Source organism: Lonchura striata, chromosome 7, assembly GCF_050655825.1.
Source record: "Lonchura striata isolate lonStrDom1 chromosome 7, ASM5065582v1, whole genome shotgun sequence".
Taxonomy (NCBI): domain Eukaryota; kingdom Metazoa; phylum Chordata; class Aves; order Passeriformes; family Estrildidae; genus Lonchura; species Lonchura striata.
Window position 1 is genome coordinate 22,671,395 of NC_140709.1, and position 12,511 is coordinate 22,683,905.

The following is a 12,511-nucleotide window of genomic DNA, read 5'->3' on the forward strand; positions in this document are numbered from 1 at the left end:
CTTATGTAGTTCTCCATATTTATCAGGAGAAAGAAAGGTAAGAATGTGCTACTGAAATAAAACTTGTGTGCAGAGTAGATGGTTTAAAGATATGAAGGAGAACTGACATCTTTCTGATCTGGAATAGGTGTGTTTGGGTATCAGTCAGTGTTAGCCTGGTTTTCTTATTTCTGTTGTATAGAAATACTCTAAGAGTGAACCTGTCTTTAATGAATTTATTTCTTGAATTGTAGGCATCCTTAAATGTTAATGATGTACCTCCATCCATTGTAAATGAAGAATTTCTTCAGGATCTTAGAGCCACTAAAATCTCATATTCCCAGGATGCAGAAGATAGGGTATTCAGAGCTCATGGTAAGAGAACTTCATTTGTATGACTGTGCTGCTTTTGATACTTTCTTGTTTGACCTCGGTAACCTATTGTTTGTGTTCCAGGTCACTGCCTACACGAGATATTTGTACTCAGGGAAGGAATGTTTAAGCGAATTCCTGATATTGTTGTATGGCCTGGTAAGTTTTATTGTCTTCTTCTCCCTTCTGATCTGGGAGGTCATTGTATACTAAACTCTTGTGCTTTCTGGTCAGGGGAATACTGTCTCTTGGTTCACTGACTTCACTCGTCTTTACAGAAACTGAAGGAATTTTCTTATGAATAGTAATCATGATTGTTTAGAATCTGGACTGCAGTTTGTGTCGTGAAATCCCATAATTTTATATGGCAGTCGCAGTTTTGGGTTCTGAAGGTGTACATGATGCTAGAAGGGTAGTGAAATGTTTGTGTTGAAGAACTTTTGGTTTTTTACATGCTGTACTTTAGTAAAAAAAAAAAGTGTAACACCTGTAACTCCTATCAGAACACTTTACAAAAGATCAATAACTGAAAGAAAGAGCAGTACAATCTGAGTATAGGCTAGGACTGCTTGTTTCTGCCTAGTGAAAGGATACAAATGCTTTGTTTTACTTGAGTCATGTGCCTCTGGTCACTAGAAACTACTCCATGTGAGTACTACTTCAGTAGTGAACCAAAAGGTCATTTGATCTAAGTAAATGTCAATTTCTGTTCAGTTGTATGATTCCAACGCTTTTGTTACCTTTTATAACTTTGATAGCTGCATTAAAAACCCCAAAATTTCTTGTAAGAACTTAGTCCTGCTCAGTTTTTCCCCCTTTATTTAGGGGAAAAAAATCACATATGGGAACCATGAAAAGAGGCACTTTAAGATGAAATTCATTACTTGAGGCCAGGTGCTTGACAGCACTGGTGACTGCGAATAGTACTTGCCACAACTTCTGTTTCGTGTAGCTCCTAAAACAGCTGGAACAAAAGGATTGACTACCTTCATTTAAAGCACCTCTGTATGACAAGAGCAAATTAGCCAGAGTTTGGAAACTATTTATTTAGTCCTGCTCATTTTTTGCTGTTTGTACAAAGTTATGTATGCATTTGATCTCTTTTTTGATCCTTTTACTTGGCTATGCACAAGCATTTCCACCTCCTTCTGTGACCAGGTACAGAATGCATCCTGAAAACCTAGATTTCATCAGCAACTCCTCTTCTGAAACTGAATTTCAGTCAGGAAGAAAGAAATGTGCAGTTCATTTTTCAGAAGATATTTATTTCTCACTTAGAATAAATTGGGCAGCCTGTTTTCAGTACAAGCTTTACATGTGATTTGTTCTCAGATACACCTAGATGAATTGTTAACTGTTTGGTGACCCATCTTGCCCTGAAAATTTGCAGGAGGTCTCAATCCGTGAGTAAAGCAAGAGACTGAGACTGTAGTTAGTTCTTCAAATGTAGAGGTCTAAACTTTATAACTGATACTTCTGAGCCCAGCTCTTACTTGGTGCCTAACTTTGAAATGTCTTCCTTGCTGGTGTTGGAAAAGGGGCAGCTGCTTAATGAGACTGCAGTATTTAGTAATAAGCACAAATAACAGTATCAAGCAGAAAGTCTGTTTTTTAACTGTTTGTTTTTTTTTTTTTTTGTTTTTTTTTTTTAGTTTGCCATGAAGATGTAGTTAAAATTGTGGAATTAGCCTGCAAACACAATCTCTGCATAATACCATTTGGTGGTAAGCAAAATTATGAAATCTCATAATTCTTTAAGGTTATTCATGAAAATGTCTTCAATTTAAATATATGTTCTTCATTACTTGTGCTCTGTTCCCACAACGTGTATAAATTAAGGGTTTTTGTTGCACCGTTGAAATTCAAAGTTTCAGAGAGGATTGTGGTCAAACGCTAGCACAAAATTATTCTAATTTCATTGTAGAGCTTGTTCAGTAGAAACTCCTGTGGCGAGGGGTTTTCAGGAAGTGTTCCAGATACAGAGTAGAGCTAAAGGCCTGTACAATCTGTGTCCTTTTCAGCCTAAAGAATTAATAAAGGACTTCCAGTTTTTACTGTGGATGTCTTCTCCTCTATGCCTGCTGAAGTAGAGTTGTGAGCTACCATATTTTGACATAGAGCTTGGAAAACATGGGATTTTGTCTTTCATGAGCTCATTCTGTTATAAGGTTTTTGTCAAGAATTCTTAATTCTGTGGTATAAATCTGTGTGTTTTACTTGGTACTTGCTTATGCTGTAGTACAGCCCTTGCAAAAGGGCATTAACTACTTGAGAAAATGAGCATTTCACTTGAAGATGATACCAAACTTGTGGAGCTGGTTCCTCACTAAACACTCTTACCTTTGCCAGATGCATCTGAAGGGCTGCAAAACTGCTAAAAGTCAGCTTTTAACTGTTAGCAGTAAACTGGTAGAGCTGAAAGCAGTGATATTGACTATTTCTTGTTCACTGTACAGAAAGTTCTTCAGGTTGTTTTCCAAGTTTTTTTCTAGTAAACTACAGTCAACTTGTCAAGTTATTGCAGTAGTGGTTGGTATTTAAAGAAGGTGCCACCTTTTCCATCACTGGAAACAAAGCTGATAGACCTCACTGCTCTTGCAGAGTATTTCATTAGCTGTCACTTTCTCTGTCCTTGCCATTGTCTCTCCTTCTCGTAGACTGCTGGGGATCTTGAGGATCCTGCCCTCTCTTTTCCTATGGCTGTGGCAGTCTTGGGAAACAAAAGACTTCTTGGAGGCTGTTCTGCGACACCCTATAAAGATACATTAGAAACTGCTTCTACATCTGATGCTTGATTTTATCTTTTTTTTTTTTTTTTTTTTTTTTGTAGTTAAAGCCTCTTGGTTTATTTTTTGTTTCAGATAAGTATTACATTCCTGTACTAGGCAGACTTCTTATTGCAAGTTTGTAGGTTGAAGTGTAGTGAGAGGTAAAGAATATACAGAAACTACAGCTCTCTGTTTCTTGAATGGCTTTGTAATTTCTTATCCTTTGTTTTAAAGCTCTGTGCTGGGCTTAACAGAAGCAGCTGAGATGGTCACAGAATGTCATGTTTGTTACTGAGTGCTGCTAAAGCATTGTTCAGTTCCACAGCTGCCTTGATTTTGTGAAACCTGGTCTGGGAGAGGGGGGCAGCCTTAAGAGGCTAATCACTATGCTCAAAGAGTTAACCTCAGTGATCTTTCTTTATTCAGTTCTATATCAGAAGGGAGGGAGAGAGACATTTTCTTGGAAGAAAAGCTACCTGAGAATTTTATGATCACAATATCATTCCCATATTTGCAGGAGGGACAAGTGTCTCTAGTGCCCTTGAATGTCCTGAAGATGAAAAAAGAACTATTGTCTCCCTGGATACATCACAAATGGTATGATCTCTTAAAATTTTATTTTAGTTTTTTTTAATCATCCTTGTTACTTGGGTGATCACTACAGAATGACATTTATTTCTATTCCAGAACAAAGTAGGGATGAAAAAGTTAATCAGCACCATGATTATTAAACTGGTACTTCTTCAGTTTGTTTTTCTGATATTAGTCCTGTCTTACTTCATATGACCTGTATGTATTTAATAACAAAAAAATCACTGTTAAGCCTTATGGCAGCTTTAAGTGATCAAACTCAGAGAAAGCTCCACTTCTTCTGTATTGGAATTTGTATCTGAGGATAAATGAAAGGCTAGGAGGAAGTTGTTATTACAAATTTCACTAGTTTTTGCACTAGACTTCAAATTACTTAAAGATTGATAAGGTGACCTAATACCTATAAATCAACTTGAAGGATAAACTTCCAAGAAATAACTGGGGTTTTTGTGTAGATAGCATCTTCAGAATGTGAAGTTCCTAGCTTTATGGCAGTCTAGAAATGAAGTTCTGTAAAATTTATTGCTAGTTTTCATCTTTTCATTATGAAGGAGCTTTGTACTTTTAAAATGATGGATTTATGGCTACTTGGTAATGAGATGTTTCAGAAACAGCTCTGTATCTTTGATGTAAGGCTCTACTGCCTTCAGGTACTTGCTGAGCTTATTAACTCCTTTAGCCTTGAAGGTAAGTCCTGGGGTTGGGGTCTGTTTTCTGCACTCAGTGGTTCTTCAGTTAAACAAAATTATTTTTTTCTGCAGTGGTGTACTTGTATGTTGAAGGAAGCTCTTCAGGTACCTATGCAGAATGAAATCCAACAAGTACACTAGTGACTCAGGCCTTCATTTGAACTCCTTGATTTATAGCCCACAGCTTTGACTTCTGGCAGGTTTAGGTGTGGCAAGGAAATGTGGTTAATTTTTACTATCTTGTTTTTTTGTCAGTTAGATGCATAAATAAGCATTGAGTCAGAAAATAAACCAGTTCATGTGTCTTGAATGACTGCCAGCCAGTTTTAGTAATCATTAATGAAGAGAGAAAATTAAGGTGAAAGGAAGCATTGTCAAAGTTAAAACATATGTGTTTCAGAGCAGTAAAGATGATTGCTGAAGCTTTACTATTTTAATAGACACTTAATGATTATCTTTATTTAATATATAGGGTCCATATTGCATAAAACTAGATCTATATAAGCATCTGAGATCAGTTAAGCAGTTTATTTGAAACTGAAGCAGCTGAAGTAGTTCGCTTTGAATAATTAGTTAGCCTATACTTTGTGAGAGGTAGACTTCTGGAAGGGTTTTGATTTAATTCTTTCTGGCTTTTTTGCTTTTTATTCTGTAAACATCCCCGGTATAAATTGACAGATAAATGTGTTAGTCTCTTGTAGTGGTGACTTCATAATTTAAAACCTGTTGTGTAGCAGTTTGAAGTAGTGAAGAGCTTCCACTGGTGCAATAACTGGAGTGTATTAATAGTAAATTGTATGACTAAGCATGTTGATCCTATAGCATTAGGGAAGGAAGTAAACAGAAATCTTAAACACTCATTCTTAGTTTTGACTGGCTTTTCAACAGAATCGGATTCTCTGGATAGATGAAAAAAACTTAACGGCTTGTGTAGAAGCTGGCATTGTTGGACAAGATCTGGAAAAACAGGTATTTTTATCTGGTTAAGTTTCTAGAGGTTTTTTAAAATATTTTTATTGGGTATTGTTCATATCTTGTTCAAATCATTGAATTCTAGCTTAATTCTTGTGTGTTTTCATGCAGCTGATAAGAATTACATGTAATGGACCCAATATATGACCAACAAACATACAAAGCTGCAAGTTCCTGCGGTACAGAGAAAACCATGAGCTAAATGAATTGCTGTAGACAGGATGTAGAAGTGACTTTTAGTCTTTTAAATTAGAGCCACTGTGTACAGCAGAACATAGTTAATGATCCATGTTATGTGGTATACTTAAATACAGCTGTTCAACAAGATTGTTATCAGTTGGTCAGTGCAATTGATTATCTCAAATGCACTAATGCAGTTATCACTTAATGTGAGACTGCTTGGCCTTTAATTCTTGCTATTTGACAGCTTTGGTGTTGTAATTCTGAGGGCATCCTGTCAACCTCAGGTGCTGTGCAGATGGCAAGGCCAAGTTAATGCAGAAAAATGAGAAACAAGTGACTACTTAATGTACAGGAATGCATGATTTGCATCACAAGTAGTTGACAATGTTGCATACAGGAAGCCCAACCAGATGGCTGTATATTAAAACATATCTCTCTTTGAGAGAATTAAGTACAGGCAATTTGCTCAGATTTTCTGCAGACCTGCTGCATATCACATTAGGATAGAAGGAACAAGAGATTAATTCCTTATTTATTGGCAGCATTTGTGCAAAGTTGGCAGTTATTTAAGTTATAAGTTCTTTTTGCAGATGAATATGAATTTGCACCTTGTTTTGAACAATAGAGTTCTCAGTTTTAAAATATGGGGGAGGAGTATTATAGGATGATATGTAGCACAGGTATGTACGGTAGAAGCAGAATCAATTTGCATGTCATTTACATATCCAATATAAAAGTTTCATAAATGGGTGTGTGATCAGGATACTTATTTTAAAAAAGGCAAAAAAACCCAAACAAGTATAGAATCTTGAATTTGGAGTACTAAGTTAAGGCAGAACCTGTAGGATATATTTTTTATTTTCTTTCTTTAGCTTGCTGAAAGTGGATTTTGTACAGGCCATGAACCAGACTCCATGGAATTCAGTTCACTAGGAGGCTGGGTAGCAACACGAGCATCAGGCATGAAAAAAAACATCTATGGAAATATTGAAGATCTAGTAAGTAGCTTTAATACTTGTTATGATTTTTCTGTTCAGATATTTAACTTTTATAATGACTCACAGTGGGAACGTAAATAGTGGTTCTTTGTGTAATACAGTTTTGGCATCAAATCTTGACTGAAATGCTTGTTTCCTTGCTTTTGGTATTAGTACTACTAATCCTTATCACTGACATAAAAGTAATTTTCATTTGTGCACTCACTGACTAGCTTAAGGAATTGTTACCCTGTCCTGACTCTGGTGCTGTCTTCTACCATTTTGGACTCTCTGTTAATCCAGTGTAGTAATCCTGTCAAACTTCCAGAAGTCCCATGTTCTCTCCTACTTGTGTGTACCTGAAGATGTCTAGCTGAACTGTCTTGACATCAAGCAAGCTCCCCACCTTCCTACATGCCCATGGCTAGCAGTAAATGACTAGGCTGATTTAACTGACCGTGTGGGTGCACAGTGGTGAGATCTAGTGCCACCACACAGTCTGTAGGAACCCAGAGGAAAGGAGCAGTGGACTGGGAATGGCAGTATTCTGCTCTTGAATTTGTTTTAGTCATTAAAATGGTTTTAATTTTTTGACTTTGAAGCATACTTTTTGATTTTAAAGTCTGCATTTTCTGGTATAACAAATAATTGAATATATTGAAGATAAATCATCACTGCTCAGATTGCCTGACTTTTTGCTTCAAACTTCCAGCTTTCACTCATAATTTGTTTAACCCCTCCATGTGTCAGATTTCTCCTTTACTGCAGCATGCTCTAGGTAATGTATCCATGTTACCTCAGGCTTTTTCATCAGCTCATAGTTTAGACATATTTTTTCTGTGCACAGATGTGAGGCTTCACTGTCAGTGACTGATGCTGGCAGGAACTACACAGTTTTTATTCAGTAGACCTGACTGAAGTAAAACTCGTTGCACTTACAAAGTGTCATCGTTCCCCTGCCGCCTGAAGTTTCGCTTGTACTGGGAGTTGTGAAGCAGAAGGCTTCTCTGTTATTGAAGCATAACTTCAGGCTGAAATGGCTTCTGAAATTTTCATTGGGAGGAAATAAGATTGAAAATTTGATTCAGAACAGTTCATGAGTTTCAAAATAACACAGTGGGAATGTTTCAAGGAAGTGTTTACCTTTTGAGGAATTTTGTATCATGAAACAGTATGTTATATAAGCTGCCTAAAATCCACTTACTGCAGAATCAACAGTTCATAAATTGCATATAGTGAAAATTACTTAACTACCTGTGCTTGAAAGTTTTAAAGCCATTAGCTGAAATTCAGTAATTTTGCTTAATTTAAAGGCACTACTAAAGCAAAGCTGAAACTCTACCCTTCCTTGGTAGAAAATAGAGGATTGAATTCAATAGAGGATTAAAAAAATTCACATGTAGGCTCTATTGCATGTGCCTGAATGAAGCTGGAAACAGTAACATTGAAAATATTTTTTAAAAAGCAACCTTCTAGCCCTACATGTGTCAGTCTTATGGCAGGTATTGACAATCTATTTCACAAAGTATTTCACTCTGTCTTTCCTCCTAATTGAAATATTTATGTAGCAATCAATAGCTGAATTATAGTAGCTTTATCAAGCAGCAGTTCTAAAGCAAAATTTAAAGTTTAAGCCCTTAATTTTTTCTTCTGTAGTACGATGTATATTCTGGATTAAAATCTTGGTGTATAGAAAGTTCTATGTGTGGAGTTCTACACTGAGAAGCAAAACAGTTTTAACTGGTATTGCCTGGATGTAGCCACCAGTTTATATGATTTGTCATAGAATGGAAACTGCTGTGTGAAGAAACCATGCTGTGTCAAAATAATGGTTGGTAACAGTTCTCAGGTTCTTGGAGTTGCCTACAGAATGTCTAAAACCTATAAAGCCAAACTATATAAAACTTAATATGTTTTGTGGAAAAAAATAAAATAAAAATCTGTGTTTAATGCTAGTATTGATAGACATTACACTTTGTTTAAACAGGTGGTTCATATAAAAATGGTAACTCCTAGAGGAATAGTAGAAAAAAACTGTCAAGTACCTCGCATGTCAACAGGACCTGATATTCATCACTTCATTATGGGATCTGAAGGTATAAACAGAGTAATTTCAAATACTGCATCTTAATTCAGTTTCCATAATGCTTGATTATTTGAGCATCTTTAATGCTGTGGCTTCCAGTGTGTTAATGGGTGGCATTGTGCAGGCATGAACTGCTTGTGCTAGAATAAAACATTGAGACCTTAATTAGGACTGGGAAGTTGAAGCTTTTAATACTGCTTTAAAGGGATCTGTGGAGTCAGCCTACAAGTCTAGTAATAAAGAGCATGGTTTAGAGAATATATTGTGAGAATTCACCATGTAAAAAGTAAGGAATAAATCACCTGCTATTGCAAACTGAACTTTTGTGATGTCTGATTTATGTTAACATTTACCAGAATGCTCTAAGTTGGGTGTCTTGCAAGCAGTTCATCTTGGAACATTGTGCTCAGTTTTTCTCCTCTTCTGAAGGAACCCTTGGAGTGGTTACTGAAGTTACAATAAAGATTCGCCCAATCCCTGAATACCAGAAGTACGGCTCTGTGGTCTTCCCCAACTTTGAGCGAGGGGTGGCCTGCTTGAGGGAAGTAGCAAAGCAGGTAAGGAAGAGCTGGATGTTGACTTCACTCAAGGACTTACGGATTCTAGCAGTAGGGGTGTATTGATGCTTCAGTATTTCTGGCAGTGGATAACCAGGAATTTGAGGTAGGAATCCCCTAAGTGTGTATGGTCCATGAAATGCAGAATATGGCCCATGAGGACTTTGGAAATTACTCAGTTGAGGACTGAGCATGTTATGACTTTGCTTGGTATTCTGAGCCAAATCGTGGACAAACCTTTTAATGGCTTGTTTCAGTGGGAGTTATTTTTATATTACAGCCTGAAAAATTCAGCTTTGTATCTCCTTCAGCTGAGAATTTTACCCTCAGATTAATTACGACTATGTAAAATGGACGAGTTTTTAAAGGAATTGAGTTGCAGCGTACATATAAAAGGCAGTTGAATTCATGGCATTGAAGTGGTAAAGGAGCAAAAGGAATGCAATGGAAGGATATTGCCTGTATTTAGAAATCACTGCCTGGAGCGCAGTGGCATGGGCAGATGAGATGGATATTTCCAAGTGGAATTGTACTTACACTGTAGTATTTAAATAGAGAATAGTGCAGGCAGATTGTTTCAGGTAGTGAAGTACTTAAATATCAAAGTTCCATAGTACTTTTCCTCAAGACTATGCATCCAAACAAATCTTAATCTGGCTAGCCTCTTTCTCTACTGACTACCTTTCCTATGCTCTGTGCAAAACATACCAAATTATATATATGAATGGTAGAATGTGTCCTAAAATGGGGAAATAATTTCAGAAATGTTTTAATTAATGTCAAACTAAACACAGCTTTACATTTTTTCTAGTGATTGGTCTAAATTAATGGCTTAATGTTCCAAGCCAGATGTTCAGACTGGTATGTGAATGACATGTATATGCTAGTAAGCAGCACTTGCCAGTTTTTCTGTCATGCTTCTACTGCTAGTGCTTGTCCTTCTTTTTAAAGGTACCTAAGCAGACTTTTTGGGAATGCTTGATCGTATGGCTGATCAACATTTAAAACCAGTTAAGGAGCTCATGTGTTTTCCTGTCTATGGGCTTAGTTAGAGGGGAAAAAAGAGGCACGATTTGCCACTTAATGTTGCTCCATCTCTAAGCTTCTTTTGCTGCTGCTGTTTCTGTGCTTACTTAAGCCTGAACTACTTATTCTCTTTGGTTGCCCCTTGCATCAATCTGAGTAGGAATTACAGTGATTACTGTCTGAAAAGCTCTTTTATGTATCTGTCCACTTTAATGTAAGAATAATCAACCTGTAGGTTTTGGGTGGGTTGGTCTCATTTAAAACTGCTCCCACAGCCTTCTGTTGACCTGCCTGGTGAGCTCCCTTAGATCTTCATGTTCTTTCTTCCTCTTGTGTCCAGATACTTACTAATGATATTGTGAGGAATGAACATGTCAAATGCAGTGAAAGAGCACTACTTCCATATCCATGTGATAAGATGATGACTAGCCTAAAATTCAGACTTTGTCATATTCCTCTGGCCATACATTTCAGTATGACTGGATAGAGCCATCAGCAAGTATATGATGCAGGCATAGACATGTCCAGAGACTTACCTAAGTGAAGACAGCTGTTCTTACAGTTTTTCAGATTCCTGTACAGTGCAGAATCTAGATTAGACTCAAATACAGATTCTGATTGCACTCTGACAGCAGAGCATGAGTATAACAGGTCTAGCCAGGATGAAGTCACCTTTTTTCATAGCAGCATGTGTGGTGTTAGCTTTTGTACTTGTAACCAAAAGAGTGTTAACATACCAGTGTTTTAGTTATTGCTAAACAATGTGTACACAGTGTCAAGGCTTTTTCTGTTTCTCCCTCTCTTCCCACCACCAAGTGTGTTGGGAGCTGATAAGAGGCTGGGAGGGTACGCAGCTGGGACAACTGACCCAAATTGACTAAAGCCAGATGCTATATAACATCATGTTCATAAGTAAAATAGAGGGGGGGGGTGTTTCATAGGGGTGCCATTGCTTGAAGACTGTCTGCATATTGGTCAGCTGATGGTAATTGATTGCTTTGTGAATTGTGCTTTTGTGGGTTTTTTTCCCCCACTTTGCTTACCAAGCTGTCTTCATCTCAATCCATGGGTTTTTCAGCTTTTGCCCTTCTGATTTTTCTTCCCCATCCCACTGGGGAGGGGGCTGAGTGAGCAGCTGTATAGTGCTCAGCTGCATGCCAAGGTGACCTTCAACAGTTAAACTTTTTCAATTAATTTTTAGTATGAGTGTATCTCTGATTACGCAGAAAGATAAGCTTGACGTGCTAAACAAGTGTACTATCTTTAGTGCATATGCCATTTTATAAAACACTCAAAATGTGAAAATCAATGTTTTTACACTATTACAGTGTTGGCTTGAGGTTAAACTGAAAATTCTCAATGCATTATATCTAGACATACCTAGTAGATGTTGCTATTCTGTTGAAAACAAGCTTATAGTCACCCTGTTTCAATGATGGTGATGACCAGAGGTCTCTGGTATCAAAGTTTGCTTTCTTACATGCTATTTTGAAATGAAAATTTGATTGTAATGAATTTTAAAACCAACTATGTACATAATCTTTTTTATTTTTCCTTCCTCTTACTCCTCTAACTTTGCCTCCAAGAGATGTGCTCCTGCATCAATTCGCCTTGTCGACAATGCACAGTTTCAGTTTGGTAAGTATGTAGATCATCATGGAGTATCATCTGTTTCAAAGGGCTTTTTAGTAGCTTAGATCTATTTTGGGTAGTAATTCTTTTGCTCAACTCTAGACAGAGGGCAGCGAACCCAGAGTTCAAACTCCAGATAGTGCTGAACGTGAGCTTCAAAACAGAAGCCTGTCTTTGTCTCTGAGGAAACACTGTCAGCTGCTTGAGTCAGTAAAGAGCCATGCTCTGCCTATAAATGAGATGGGTTTTCTGCTGTTTCCTTTCTTGACAGTCTATTGGTGAGATTGAAATTCTGGAATCACTTCCTCTCTTTTGCTGTAAAGGAGTAGAGATTCTAGTTTTAAAATGTAGTACTTGAAACATTTTCTTCCTAAGAGTATTAATGAGAAGTAGGCTATGAAAAATAATCAGAATGCCGGCACCTTATTTTCAAGGTAAGTGGGTTGGTTCCTTTATATTTCATGAAAGCATCTCACAGATTCCTTAGAATTAGTAGGTTTAAAAAAAATTACTCTGATATCATGTTTGATTGGGAGAGAGGTAGTGACATATTCGTTGAAAATTATCTGTCTGTTTTCAGAAAAAGATCAGGTGTTGTAAATGCTGTAACTGTGTGCAAGTACATCTAAGCTGTTAGGCTTTAAGTATTGAAAGTCAGTGAAGCTACCAGAAGACTCCT

The 12,511-nt window shown here is 37.1% G+C and overlaps 1 protein-coding gene across 3 annotated transcripts in view; it reads left to right on the plus strand.

Moving 5' to 3' along the window:
• AGPS (alkylglycerone phosphate synthase) overlaps positions 1–12,511 on the plus strand; it is a 50,475-nt gene that overhangs the window by 18,100 nt on the left and 19,864 nt on the right. For all 3 annotated transcript variants that reach the window (XM_021552519.3, XM_085585129.1, XM_085585130.1), the window contains exons 4-12: positions 234–354; positions 436–510; positions 2,004–2,075; positions 3,637–3,716; positions 5,288–5,368; positions 6,427–6,552; positions 8,519–8,627; positions 9,047–9,174; positions 11,787–11,838. In XM_021552519.3, the coding sequence (XP_021408194.1) occupies positions 234–354; positions 436–510; positions 2,004–2,075; positions 3,637–3,716; positions 5,288–5,368; positions 6,427–6,552; positions 8,519–8,627; positions 9,047–9,174; positions 11,787–11,838 (844 nt within the window). The remainder of the gene's footprint in view (positions 1–233; positions 355–435; positions 511–2,003; positions 2,076–3,636; positions 3,717–5,287; positions 5,369–6,426; positions 6,553–8,518; positions 8,628–9,046; positions 9,175–11,786; positions 11,839–12,511) is intronic.